Here is a 15,133-nt window from a genome sequence, read left to right on the forward strand (position 1 = left end):
CTGCAAGAGACAAATATTCAAATCTGAGTTGTTTGCTTTGATGTACGACATCAGTAAAACTCATTTATCATTTTAACTTCTTTAGCTTTAGGTCAAAACATAAAAAGTTGGAAGGAAGGGGACGGAACAGGAAGGATTAAAGAACAAGGGCAAATGTGACATGAATAAAGGAAAGGATAGACGGAGGAAAGAAGGAAAGGTATAAGAAAAGGAAGAAAGAGGGGAAAAGACCATATGAAGTGTGGAGGAGGAAAACTAGAAAAAGGAAGGAGGAAACATCAGAAGTGTCCTGTAAACTCTCTGTCTCATTTTAAAGAGGGTTTGTTATTCTCTCTGAGCTAGAGGAGGAAATCAAACGGCTCCTTGATGTTCAACAGGAAGAGGCTGTTTGTGTTGTTAAGGATCTGCTGTAATTATCCGCAGTCCAGATAATAAACCCAAGAGAGGATCAGAGTCTCTCTGGAATCTTAAACATAGTACATTTTACCGCATTTATCCCAACATGTGGACATTGAAAGTTACTTAAGTGTTTCTACGTGTGGAGAAAATCCTCCAAAGCTAATAGGAAAATGTGTCATCGTGAGATGAGAGGTCAGAGGTCATTCAACGAGCTGCTCTGATTGGTCTTCAGACATTTATGACCCTGCAAACGTTTGAATTCCTTAAAACCACCTCATTTTAATATTCATTTAATGGAGAAATCATGCACATTTAGAGAAAATAATGTCTCACTTTTTAAGCAAATGTATTATATTTATAGAGGATCTTTAAGTGTGCAGTTTGTCTCAATAATGTTTTTGTTATTTCTGGATCAGTACATTTATTATGAAGAAGGTGATTTAGTATTTTTAAATATTATTATTATTAATTCAGTAAAACATGAACGGTCTTGTAAAGAAAGAAGAGAAAAATATAACTTCCTTTACAATGAAGTCTTTATATAAATGTCACACAGACATGAGAGCATACGAGATGAAATGGGGGTAAAATGGAAGAAGTGCAGGATTGCAAGTCATCTTGCAGCTGGAACAACATTTTTATTATTTATAATTTATTTGTTTTTTTTCTCTCACATCATCATTTACAATGATTAGAAGGTCATTTTCAAATAGTTCAGGATGAAAACATTTACAAAAATAAAAAACAACAACTTGAGATGATTTAACAACGTTGAAAATAAACACTGTAAGTAACACAAGCATATTCAAATGTAAAACCAACTGCACATGTTGCAATAATTCCAAGATGGTGACTGCTAAAATTAACCGCAGACCACAATTCATAGGGTGACTTCACCATGACGACTGAAGAACATAAAATATTGTACTGATGACGACAGATATTTTTACATAATCCGTATGGTAACATACTGCATACATATATAACAGTGAATTTCTGTGTAAATGACAAAAACAGTAACCGTGAATATTTAAATATTTGCAGTGTCATGGAATGGGTTTCTATGGTGACATTCATAGAATCACTGTTTTTCTTCATTCATATGGAACGATGCACACAGTTCTTCAGAACTAATCTCCAGACTGCAAAACTTGTTTTCTCTCAAATATAAATTCAAATCCAAACAAGACCAAAAGTCTTGAATATTTAAAGTTTTTAGTCTTTTCAGACCAAAACCAGGTCCCTGTACGGACCTGGACTACTGTTGCGTCATGTTATAACGCTGTTATTCCCATCACTGGTCTCTACATGTCAGCCCTGTGATAGACTGTTACCTGTCTGTCTCTACATGTCGGCCCTGTGATAGACTGTTACCTGTCTGTCTCTACATGTCAGCCCTGTGATAGACTGTTACCTGTCTGTCTCTACATGTCAGCCCTGTGATAGACTGTTACCTGTCTGCCTCTACATGTCAGCCCTGTGATAGACTGTTACCTGTCTGTCTCTACATGTCAGCCCTGTGATAGACTGTTACCTGTCTGTCTCTACATGTCAGCCCTGTGATAGACTGTTACCTGTCTGTCTCTACATGTCAGCCCTGTGATAGACTGTTACCTGTCTGTCTCTACATGTCAGCCCTGTGATAGACTGTTACCTGTCTGTCTCTACATGTCAGCCCTGTGATAGACTGGTTACCTGTCTGTCTCTACATGTCGGCCCTGTGATAGACTGGTTACCTGTCTGTCTCTCCATGTCTCCCTGTGATAGACTGGTTACCTGTCTGTCTCTACATGTCTCCCTGTGATAGACTGGTTACCTGTCTGTCTCTACATGTCTCCCTGTGATAGACTGGTTACCTGTCTGTCTCTACATGTCGGCCCTGTGATAGACCTGTCTGTCTCTACATGTCGGCCCTGTGATGGACTGTTTACCTGTCTGTCTCTCCATGTCTCCCTGTGATAGACTGGTTACCTGTCTGTCTCTTTATGTCAGCCCTGTGATAGACTGGTTACCTGTCTGTCTCTACATGTCAGCCCTGTGATAGACTGGTTACCTGTCTGTCTCTACATGTCAGCCTTGTGGTTACCTGTCTGTCTCTACATGTCTCCCTGTGATAGACTGGTTACCTGTCTGTCTCTACATGTCTCCCTGTGATATAGACCCTGAATACAGGATAAGCGGTAGACGATGGATGGATGGCCAGTGCTCGGTGCTCTTGCCCCGTGGCTCTAATAATCTCAGAACACTTCAGAACAGATCATTTTAACGAGTCCTCATTAACATATTGACAAAAGATTTTGCATATTAACAAGTTTGCAAGTTTGTGTATTACACTTTGTTTTTTAAGTTACATTTATTTACACATAATGTGAATGAAACTAAAATAAGGTTTTTCTTATTTCAATTTGTCAATTTGTGCAACTATTCAATCATTAATGAGCATAAATTACACTTAAGTTTTGTTTTTATATTACAGTTTTTCTCCATTGCTTTGACTCATTTCTTGAAACAGACCGGACGTTCTCAACACTCTTGGTGCTTTTGCCAAAAAAAACCTGGATGGTTCAGCACAACACCATGGCTCACCTGCAAAAGCTCATATCTCTCCCAAAACAGTTCACTCATGTGTCAAAATCTAATTTCTTTCTCATATAAATAGTCAGTGCCCCCAAAATGCATCATCCCTTTGGCATTGTGTAAGCACTGCAAGTCAAAATGTTTAGATGTTTTGTCACTATGGCAGAGGACAATTGAAATATCCCTCATGTCCACCACTAAGTCTTAGCCCAGTCCTTCATTGACAATGGTTACTGTACTCGTTTTTTTGTCTAGCTAACAGAATACAATTGTGTGTAAAACTGAAAAAAAAAATAGGATATTACGGTAAGAGTAGCCACCCGTGCCAGGTTGTCGTTCAAACATAGAATTCAAAGGACAACACTCCATTCATAATGTATGTCTTATGTATTTCTTACAGAATGAGTTACCAATGAAATTGTATTGTTGCTTTACTTTTTACCACTATTCTAATGCATCACTGAACAGTGACTGGAATACTACTGTATCCCATTGAGGTACATTACTGCAGGGCTATAACACACACACACACACACACACACACACACACACACACACACACACACACACACACACACACACACACACACTAAATGAATAGGTAAATGCACATTTCTTGCTCTATGCACAGTGTCCAGTCCTACAGTATACAACATATAATTCAATTATTGACTGATATGAGTACATACCTGTTTTCCCTGTGAAAGGTTTGGATGATGGAGGAGACTGTAGAGCGAGGCACATTAGGCTGCACTCTGCGACCTGCCTCCACCATTGTGAGACGGTGGTTGACAACATGGTCTATAATTGTGGCCCGAATTTCATCCGGGACAACATGGTGTCTTCGTGCTCCTCGGCCTCTTCCCCCTATTCCACCACCACGCACCCTTACTCCTCTTCCTCTTCTTCTTCATGGAGCAGGCAGTTGCCCTTGTTCATTTGCTTGGCCAGGTGCCTCCATGTTCAGAAATGGTACTGGTCCTGGTCAACCTTTATATATATACTGTATATGTTTGGCAGCATTCACAATCATAGACAGCACCTGTCAGGTAACTAAACATACGGTTTGATTGGTCATCTGAGATGAGTGAAACTCCTCCTTCGTTAGTCAAGTTCTAGTTTCACCTGACTGTCAATTACTGTACTCAATTTATCAAATGTTCCAAGAGATTCATATATGGTATTCATGGTATTATGTTCTTGACTAATTTTGACAATTGATCAGACTATTGTGCAAGTGATGACTTACACAATGAAATGATGCTGACATGCTTAGCAGAGAACAACCATTAGACTGAGAATCGACAATCAGTTTAGATCAACAAGATCTATTCACCTGGAAATTGTGCTAAATGTAGTCTACCTGTACTTAATCATTTGCAAAGATGTAATGAGATATTGAGACATGTACTAAGACAATTGCAATTTGATGAAATGAATGAGAAATGCAATTCTGTTGTGGACAATTGCCAAGTGGTTTGGAGATTTGTCCATGTTGTTTTGAGAATGTAATTTCTGTTTCAAGAAAAGAGCCAAACCAATGGAGAAAAACTGTAATAAATATATATACATGCAAACACCATTCTATATCCATCCTTGTGAACCTCAGCGCTCACAGGGAGAGGAATGAAGGACGACACAGCGTTGTTTGGGGTTCAGAGCGTTTATTTTTGCTCGCACAAAACATGGCTCAACGTAACAAAAACAGAACATTGATGGATTGAATACAGTTAGATGAGATGTTTACAACATTAATACACAACCAAACCATCATAAATACACCAGGGGTGGACAGCAAGATAGAGAAAAAACAAACAAACAAAAAAACAAAATGTAAATAAATATTTTATAAAGCTTACAAAGATCATACGTTTTAACAGCTTTTTTTAGTCTCACAATCACAGAGGGAGGAGATATATTGACCAACATATGCAGACAGTTCCAGGAAGTTTGGCTTCTTACCAGAAAATTTAGACTTATGTTTGAAAGATTTGGATAAAATAATTAACAAATTAATCATATAAAACTGAGAATTTAGAATTTAAAACTGAAGCATTTTAAATGAGATCTCTTTGACCTTGTTGGCTAAAAAAACGTAATAAAAACTAATACCCGAAGGCACAGCATCAAAAACAATAGAAAAATCCTTGGATGTAACAGGGATTCCATACCGTTGCATAAATTCAATATAACTGTAAAGACGCCCATGTTGGTCAAACAACTGACTCAGTAAAAGTATATTGTTATCAAACCATTGTTGGAGGAAAATAGATTTGTTTTTGTGTTCTGTTTGACTGTTTGCTGTATTTACGTTTCATTTGTGGTTTTAGTTTTGTTTTTGTCAAGTTTGTAAGATGATTGAAATAAAAAAAATAAAAAATAACATTCTATTATTATCATCACTGTCCACACACATGTATCAACACAATTACAATTATTAGACTACTTCAGGAGTCTTCTTGGAAGCCACGCCTACGACGACGCCTCCTACGACGACGCTTCCTACGATGATCCACGTTCTAAATGTAGAAAAGCGACAAAACAAAGACGTATTGAAAACAGAGCTCCTTTTTGACATCAGGAAAAACATCATTAAAAAGTGGAAACTTTACAACATGGCATAAAAAAACAGATCTCATTTAAATGCTAATTACCCGTTGGCCTTCTGGAGCTGCAGTGGAGTCCACGGGGGCACTGAGGTCCGCAGGCACGAGCCGGTCCGTGGACTCCAGCATCTCCGAGCTGAACCGGACAGGAGTGGGGGGGGGGGTGGAACACACGCCCTGTGAAATAAAAACACAGAAAGACTATTAGTGGAAATGTTTCATCAAAAACAAAGCATCCATACAGTCAAACATATACACATTTTTCAATTAAAACGTAATCAAAAATAACAAACCGTGTGAACCACCCTCCTCTTCCCAGCACCTGTGGACTGGCCAAGTCCCTCAGGTCGCTTCCTCTGTAATGACGGACGGAACAGTTTGGATCAAAAAGTGGCCTTTCATCGTCATGACAGTAAACTGATTTAAAATATGACATTTTCCAAATAGTCTCAACCACACAAGTCTTACCTTCCTGTCCTGTCCAACTAAGGTCCAGCGTTGGGCCAGCGGGGCAGGGGCGACGTCGTCCATCACGACCGGCTGGGGACGGCGACGCTGGGCTGGAGGCGATCTCCGGGGGGGAACCACGGGCGGCGGCGGGGGGGGGCTCCAACTGACAGCAGCCAGAGAGAGACAAAGACAGCCAAGAGGTCACAGGTGTCCCTCTATAGAGGGTGTCCCTCTATAAAGTGCAACACATGGCGGCGTGCGGTCAGGCAGGTGCTGCCTCGCTGCCATTTAGCTCCAACAAACTCAACTCTCAAACTCATTCTCTGAACAAGCGATACAGTAGCTACACATGGTAATGTATCTAGAGGCACTTATTTCAAGATTACCGCTCTGATCGCCATCTATACTTTCACTCTTTTGGCGAATTCTGTACGGCCGTGTTTCAATACTACAATCAATCAACGCACGGGGAATGACAACAGCTGTTCCAAACTTTTTGAGCTCCCTTTGTTCTGTGGATATACTGCTGACATATGTTTGCCTGCCGGAAATGTTGCTTTGTATTGGAAAGTCCTTAACAACGGAAAAGCGACCATCCCAAATACTACTTTTTCAAATAAAACGACTACGCGCAAGGCTCCCCAACTACTGCGGAAACTCTCTGGCTACCTGTTGTTTACCCTTCTGCTTGCGGGAGATGTTCATCTTAATCCCGGGCCAATCGAAGGAGATATGTGTCCAGATTACCATCGAGATGCGGAGAATATCCATCACTATCCTGAGATGGATTTTACGCCAGGGTATGAGTTTGCTGTTTTAAACAACAATCTGCTTGAAACCGAAGCCGCCAGTGTGGGTGAGTTTACACTGACTTCACTACACCACCAGCGGAGATTTTACCGTGCGCTACGACACCATGCAAGGAAAATCATGTGCAATACATTAATTGTAGATCAATAAACCAGACAAAGCGCAAAATAAATCCTGCAATTGTGAAACACCGGGGGATTAAACTTTTCAGAACTGTAAACCACGCTCGCATGCTGTGGGATCCTCAGGCCAAACCAAGCGGATTATTAGGGGGACATTTAAATATCCGAAGTGCTATTCCGAAAAATGATCAGTTGCAGCATCTTTTATATGAATCAAACTTGGACTTCCTCTGCTTGTCAGAAACATGGTTGCATGAAAATTCTCCTGCTGACATACTAAATGTTCATGGCTACAATATGTTCAGAAGAGACAGACCTAATGGTCGGGGTGGTGGTGTATTATTTTATGTCAAAGACAGTATAAACTGTATACAAATTCACTCTTCTTGTGTTAATGACATGGAATGTATTGTTCTCAAATTAAATCTCTGTGCCCAAATGTCATTAACTATGATTGGAATGTATAGACCACCATCCACAAAAACTGTTTTCTATGAACAATTGAATGCCCTTCTGAAGGAATGTGATGTTAAAAGTGAGACTATTTTATTAGGAGATTTTAATATTAATTGGAGTGATAAAGTTAAAAGGAAAGAGCTCAAACGTGTAACAAGTAATTTTGATTTTAAACAGGTAATCGAAGGGCCGACTAGGATAACTAGCTCCTCAGAGACACTTATTGATATGGTCTTCACTAATAGACCAGAAAGAATAAAGAAATCCTACAATTTGATTACAGGATTGTCTGATCACAATATGATTTTGATAGTAAGAAAGTTATCCAAAATGAGATCAAATCTATCAACCCAAACAAAGCTAGATCAGTATGGAATTGCTAAGAGCCAATTGCCCAGACTTGAAAATGCAATTAGAGAGGTCAATTGGAATGGACATCTAGTCCATAAAAGTGTTGACGATAACTGTAATTCTTTCATGTTTAAACTTGAAACAATCATACAAAGTTTTAAGAGAAAAATTAGGTGTAAACCAGGTAAAAAAAAACACCTACCTTGGATAAATGAGACTATTCGGTCACTAATGAAACAGAGGGACCATGCCCTTAAAATGGCTCTTAAAAATAAACTGGACCATGAGAGACGTCTTTATACTACACTGAGAAATAAGGTTATAAAAGAGCTGAGGCAGGCAAAAGCAACATTCTTTATTAATGCTATTCGCGAAGCCAAGGGAATTACCAAAGAAATCTGGCAGAATTTAAAAAAACTGACAGGGAAATCAAATGCCACTAGTAAACCGATAGAAATTAATATAGAGGGAAATTTAACTCGTGATTCGAGTAAAGTGGCAGCCGCATTTAATTGTTATTTTATTAATTCTACAAAATCTCTATCCCAGAATTTTTCTGGATCAAATTACTCTCTCACTCCCTTAAACAATGATGCTCCCACTTTGGTCTTCAAGGAAGTGATAGACTCTAAAGTAAACATGATTATCTCTTCTCTTAGTGATTCAAGGGCTAAAGATATATATGGGATGGACACAGTATTTATTAAAACTCACAAGGAGGCACTTATACCTTCTATATCAAAAATTGTAAATTGGTCCATCAATGAGGGAGTGTTTCCCAACTCCTGGAAAACTGCTATAGTCACACCAGTATTCAAATCAAGCGATCACACTGTTGTTAGTAACTATAGGCCGATAAGCATTCTTCCAGTAGTATCAAAAATTGCTGAGAAATGGATCTCTGAACAGATTACCACCTATTTAAATATAGGATCTGTCCCATTGCATTCTATGCAATTTGGGTTTCGAAAAAATCACTCAACGGAAATGGCTAACTGTTTTCTTTTAGAAAGCATTAAGTCAAAGTTGGATAATGGTGGAGTTGTGGGAGCTGTTTTCCTTGATTTAAAGAAAGCCTTTGATTTAGTTAATCATGAAGTTTTAATTGCCAAATTATCTAAGTTTAACTTTTCATCTGATGTCATTCAATGGATAAAATCATACCTAACAGACAGGAAACAGTGTGTCCGTGTGGATCATACAACTTCAGATATAACTGACATTCATGTGGGTGTACCCCAAGGTTCTATTCTGGGTCCCCTGTTATTTAGTTTATACATTAATGACCTACCTGAAGTCTGTCCACCTACTGTTACCTGTCAGATGTATGCTGATGACTCAGTCATATATGTTCATGCTAAGAACAAGAGGCAAGCTGCAGAAGAGTTATCAGCTACAATGGTCAATATCTCAAATTGGTTAGCAAATTCATGTCTGCACCTCAATGTCAGTAAAACAGTATGTATGTTTTTTTCAAAATCTGCAAATAAAGATCCAGATTTTCCTGTTACGGTAGAAGGAACAACACTCTTAGTGGTTCAAGAGTTTAAATATCTAGGAATATTAATAGATTCAAAACTTACATTTCAATCACAAGTTAAAAAAGTCGTGAATAGAATCAAATTTAATCTAGCAAATTTTAGATACATTAGGAATAATTTAACTACGGAGGCCTCAAAGTTGTACATGAATGCCATGATTTTATCACACATGAATTACTGTATCACCAGTTGGACACAAACAGGACGGATCACATTAAGATCAGTTGAGACACTATATAAACAGACCTTAAAAACGCTGGACAAAAGGTCAAACTCATATCACCATTGTAAAATCCTAACAAAATATAATTTATTAAACTGGGAAAACATGATCAAATTAGCTGACATTTTACTTGTATATAACATTTTTCATTGTATGGCTCCCCCTCCACTCAATGAATTCATTAAACAAAATCTAAATACATCTACCAGAGCATCTGCAAGAGGGGATTGTAAAATTCCTTGTAAAAAAAGTAGTTTTGGGCAGTCAGTCTTCTCTTATCGAGCAGCACATACTTGGAATACTATACCCACAGAACTAAGGAACATTACATCTTTGAAATCGTTCTCCAAATCGATAAAACAATGGCTATTTGAAAATCAGATATGCTGCCATAAACAGGATTAACGTACTTTACTCTGTCCTTACTTGTAGTTTGTACGCTTATGCTCCTTGTATGTGCTTATACTGTGTATGCTCTTTGTCTGCATGATGCTTTTGTCTGTGCCTAAATGCGAATGTATTTAAATGTGCTATATGTTACACATTTTTATTTCATGTCTGTGCGCTGCTTTATTAATTGATTTAATGCGGATATGTTATATTTTAACTAACACTTGTGTTGCTTTATTTGTTATGCTTATGTGTCCTTGTGTCTATGTCTTTGTATTGCATTTTCCTGTATGCTTTTTAATATTTTCTTAAATGTCATCAACCTGCCAGGGACTGCAGATGAAAATTAGCCTGCATGGCTAAATCTGGCACATTTACATGTGTGACTCTGTTGCTGCTGTTAATTAATGTGCATTGTCCCTTTTAAATAAATAAAAAAAAATAAATAAAAAAAAAACTGCTGGAGTGCGTAGCTCCACATCAGCTGGACCAAGACACCCATCCCATGGTTGTCACTCAGATGGACCTAAAAAACAAATCACAATCACAATTAATTGACTGAACAGACATTTTACAGTAAATCTCCCATGCACTTAAATACTCGTATACTTACACCATCCCGGCTCCACAGCTCACGGCGGTTCAATGGGAAGTGCTCCGCGATGCAGCAGTACCGCACGTCTACAATAAATACACAGAGATGGCATAGTTAAAAGTCTGCTATCCAACACATGACACACCATACATGTAAATGTACTTCACAAACATCCTTTTAAAACGTACCCATGACTGCTGCAACGCGGCGAAACTCCTGCCTGAAGTTATCCTGGACATCCACGTCGACCGTCAGGCGAGGAACGAAGTCCAGGACGAACACCTTGGGCCACCGACTGCAGGCACTGGCGATGAGCTCACTGAAGTCCTCCCCTGCCTGCTCCACCGTCCTCCTGGCCGTCAGGTTGTTGCTGGGGGCAAGAACACATACAAGGTCTGGTGTACGTGGCACAACTGCACTCACCAGCTCGGTCCTCAGGTCCCTGGCACAAGCCCCCGGCGTCGCCATGGCACCAAACGACAGGCGTCCCTCCGGCATCGTGACGAACCCGTCCACGATGCTACGAAGGTGGGAGTCCCCGACAAGAAGAACAAACTGGAACGACACAACGGAGAATTATTATCATGCAAACAAGATTATGATCAACATCAAACATCATTTGTCAAATGACTTCCAACACAACGTTACCTTTTTGTCTGGAGACTCCGGCGGGATGACCAACTTGTGGCTCCTGCCGGTGTGAGCAGAAGTTGGCCACTTCCTCACGGCATGGCGACGTCCAGTTCCACGGGCTAGTGAAAAAGTAAAAAAATAAAAAAAATAAATCACAGTCAGAAATTTCATTCATAATTTATAATAAGTATAGAAGCTCTTTCCACTAGGTTTGCACTAAATATAGTGAGAAAACATCTAACAATTAATAAAGTAAAACATTTAATGATAAAAGAAAACATTTGAGTACATACCAGGGGGTCTGCCCGAGAAGGAAATGACAGGCTCCTGCCCGTCACACTGATCCTCCATCCTCCGCCTGGCAGCAGCGGACAGCCGGTGGTTCTTCAGAGGCATCCTAAATGGAAAAATGAAAAAAAAAAAAAACTGGCCAAACAAGTTATCAGGAATACAACCGTGAAAATTTGTATTGAATGTGTAAAACAAATCTCTTCCTCTGAGACTCAGTGTCCACTAGTCTCCTCCTCACATGTCCTCCTCTGCAAAAAAAATAAAAAAATAAAATAAATCCAATTACATCAAATAATACATACCATAAAAAGTCATCTCAGACCACTTATCATACAGAGCTGGACTCTAAATCTATTCTCTATGATATAAAAACATTCTTAAACATACTTGTCAGCAGTAAAAACACAAACGTAAAAAAAATTAAAACATAAAAATGTTTTATTTAAAAATCCCACAGTGAAAAATTCTGTAATTTTTGGATACCTGAGGTCATCTGAAATGTACCTGAAGTGGAATTAGTCATTGGAATGCACACACAAATATGTTTCATTTCATATGTAAGTAAAAAATATTCACATATAAAAAACAAGATTCATAAACATATTTCCAATGCACACACAAATCTAAAAAAAAATCACAAATACATGAATGTTAAAGTATTTGCAATCTTCATCAAATACGCATTTGGGGCTTGTTACATTCATATATGAACTGTTGGACCTGTATTTACAAAGTGCTTTTCATTTGTAAACCTCCCTGCATTTGTGTGTGAAACTTTTGAGACTCCCCTGACGTGACTCTGATCCACAAATGCGTTTTTTCTAAGAGGAGGTTGTCTGTAGCCAATCAGATGTCTCCCTCCTTTACAGCCAATCACGTGAGTGTCTCCCCCAAAAGTCTAAAACACAACTCCGCCCGCACCGGTTCATCTTCCCCAGAATGAGGGAATAAATTACTTCCATAAAATGCTTCTTTATAAAAGAAAAATAGATATTTATATAACTGTACACCTAATCTATACAGCATAAAGACAGGGAGCACAGGAAGAAGGGAAATTAATTCCAGAAATAAGGTCGATTCTGGCTCTAGCACCCATATCCCTCCAACGCAACGCACTCACGTGATTGGCTGTAAAGGAGGGAGACATCTGATTGGCTACAGACAACCTCCTCTTAGAAAAAACGCATTTGTGGATCAGAGTCACGTCAGGGGAGTCTCAAAAGTTTCACACACAAATGCAGGGAGGTTTACAAATTAAAAGCACTTTGTAAATACAGGTCCAACAGTTCATATATGAATGTAACAAGCCCCAAATGCGTATTTGATGAAGATTGCAAATACTTTAACATTCATGTATTTGTGATTTTTTTTTAGATTTGTGTGTGCATTGGAAATATGTTTATGAATCTTGTTTTTTATATGTGAATATTTTTTACTTACATATGAAATGAAACATATTTGTGTGTGCATTGAAAATGTATTTGTGTTTTGAGTCACATGTATATACAAATCCCCAAATACATTTGTAAATCTTTTTTGTGCATTTATGAATTTCTGTGTGCATTTATGAATTATGAGACTGTTCTAGCTCCATAAAAATCCTGTAAGTTTGTGAGAAGATACCTGAAGTCTTGTAGAATGCACCTGAAGTGAAATTAGTCATTAGAAACAGACAGCTTAATTTTAATTATTTTTAAGATAATGTCATATTTTACTGCACAGGAAATATCCAAAGGCATTTTATTCTGATATTCCACAGTGAAACGTTATGTGAATATTATGCAATTAATCTTATTTCCGTATTTATCCTGTATATGAGCCTGGTTGTGAAACACTTTATTGTGAAATCTTCCTTCATGTTAGCTCCTCTGAGCAGTTGCAATGAATTTACCATAAGTATCACAATACGAGCGCACTGCAAATTTACGGGCGGCTGGTTTAACTTCGGAAAAACGAATGACGGCTCACTCGACCGCAGCACGAACACTTCCGTCGTTTCCATGGTGAACAACTAAAACACATGTTTGGCATTTTATGAAATATGGCCCCGCCGCCATTTCTTTCCCACATATCTCCATGTCAGATGTGGAAGATTTGACGCCTTCAAATATAAACAACACAACTTTCCGACCACCGCACTTTCTATTACGACACTACACGGCTCTCCCGCCATATTTAACACATTCTGTCCCACACAAATATTACATTTACACGAAGACATCGTAGAGCGAGTGTCTGCTTTCACCAAATGTGGGGTTTCCCACCAGTCCTCATGAACTGATGTGAACTGTTCACCGTCAAACTCCAAAAGTGACACTGATTTCTGACTTTGGGCGCTTTTAGCGTCTTTAAAGGAGTCATAACCTGGTTTTATACGTATCCAGCCCCCCTTGGATCGCTTTGGATCAATTCGTAAAACTTTATTAGAAAAAAAAAAAAAAATTTTAATCAAACATTGAGCTTGTTCTGACCCTTTTTCGTACCGCGATTTTATCACGCGAGATTACGCGCGAGGTTTTGACTGGTCCGGATGTGCATTGTATAATATGTAATGAGGCGCGCGTTGATTCGCCGCAGGAAGGACAGAGCCGGGGGGCTTGCCTGCATGCAGACTCCAAAACATAAACAGCCCCCTGTCATGGCGCACACACTAAATGACGAACCTTACGGAATTCAGGCATTTATGTACGAACCAGAGTCGGAACCCGAACCGGAGAGTGAAGAGCCAGAGACGGTTGAAGAGACACGTTTACAGCAGGACGTCAGGTAGCGGACGGGGGGGGGGTTGGGTGGTGAAAGAGGGGTGGGCTTATGCAAGTAGCCTCCACGGTGACGTCACCGTAGGCGCAGAATCAAAATCTCGTGCTTTAGGAATGCACACCCTTGTGTGCTATTCCTGTTCGGAAAAAGAGCAGAAGCGAAAAAACGGCGCCACTTTCAAACTCCAGCCTTTCAGGCAAGTTTCAACTGAGGTCAAACACAGATATGCATGTTTTAACAAGAGAAATTGCGATTTCCTGGTGATGACTCCTTTAAGGTATGCATCAACAAGTAAAACGTAAAAACCAAACCAACAAAGTTGTCTTACCCCGATGCCTCGGTTCAGATCCGGGCCTGCTGGGGCTGCTCCTGGGTCCGCAGCCCCGAGGGGCTTCGTCGCCCTCTTTCCCGCAGTAGCTCGTTGACGATCCCTCCCGTTCGGCTTCCTAGCAAAGATGCGTTCAGGTCCTTCTTCTTCGGCGGTGTGAAACTCTCCGTTTGGGTCTTCAGCGATTTGATACTCTCCACAGTTTGGATCAACTCTCCAGTTTTACCAATGTGTGTCAAGTACAAGTGCGAAAAGAGAACACAAAATGGTCGACAGCCGTTTTATACGGGGCATCGTTCTGTTTCCACGACAATTGATGACGTCCGTGTGCGAACTATACCGCGGCTTTGGCAGTGGCGTGTCCAGACATTTTTGATAGGGGTGGCACCAGTGGGGCACTGACATATGCAGGGGTGGCATGAAGTGTGAGCAGGAGCGCCTGCGCAGACATATACACTCACGTATGCACACCCACACCCAGGTGTCCCATAATGCACGACATTCTTATATGTTGTACAATAGATAATTGTGCATACACACGAATGATATTGATGTTACACGGGTCTAACATAACAATGTTACGCAGTACAGAATAGCTAAA

The 15,133-nt window shown here is 39.6% G+C and overlaps 1 protein-coding gene and 1 pseudogene across 2 annotated transcripts in view; one reads left to right on the forward strand and one right to left on the reverse strand.

The window, feature by feature from the left end:
- The window catches only part of LOC311008500 (microfibril-associated glycoprotein 4 pseudogene), a 242,541-nt pseudogene that overhangs the window by 219,975 nt on the left and 7,433 nt on the right, over positions 1-15,133 (forward strand). The window lies entirely within an intron of this gene.
- On the reverse strand, positions 9,573-11,631 carry LOC311033174 (uncharacterized protein). The gene is made up of 5 exons (XM_084040417.1): positions 11,447-11,631; positions 11,169-11,272; positions 10,709-11,075; positions 10,539-10,606; positions 9,573-10,451 (listed from the first exon to the last, which is right to left on the reverse strand). Exons 1-5 carry the CDS (start codon positions 11,547-11,549, stop codon positions 10,326-10,328), a joined length of 768 nt encoding a protein of 255 aa, XP_083896543.1. The 5' UTR covers positions 11,550-11,631; the 3' UTR covers positions 9,573-10,325.

Source organism: Eutrigla gurnardus (genome assembly GCF_963514095.1).
Source record: "Eutrigla gurnardus genome assembly, chromosome: 22".
Taxonomy (NCBI): domain Eukaryota; kingdom Metazoa; phylum Chordata; class Actinopteri; order Perciformes; family Triglidae; genus Eutrigla; species Eutrigla gurnardus.

Bases quoted from the DNA above. Each gene is read 5' to 3' on its own strand.
- LOC311033174 (XM_084040417.1), bottom strand. From the start codon at position 11,549: ATGCCTCTGAAGAACCACCGGCTGTCCGCTGCTGCCAGGCGGAGGATG. The intron at 11,076-11,168 runs GTAACGTTGTGT...GTGTCGTTCCAG, and splicing joins CGGAGTCTCCAGACAAAAAG to TTTGTTCTTCTTGTCGGGGA. The intron at 10,452-10,538 runs GTAAGTATACGA...TTTGTTTTTTAG, and splicing joins AGCTGTGGAGCCGGGATGGT to GTCCATCTGAGTGACAACCA.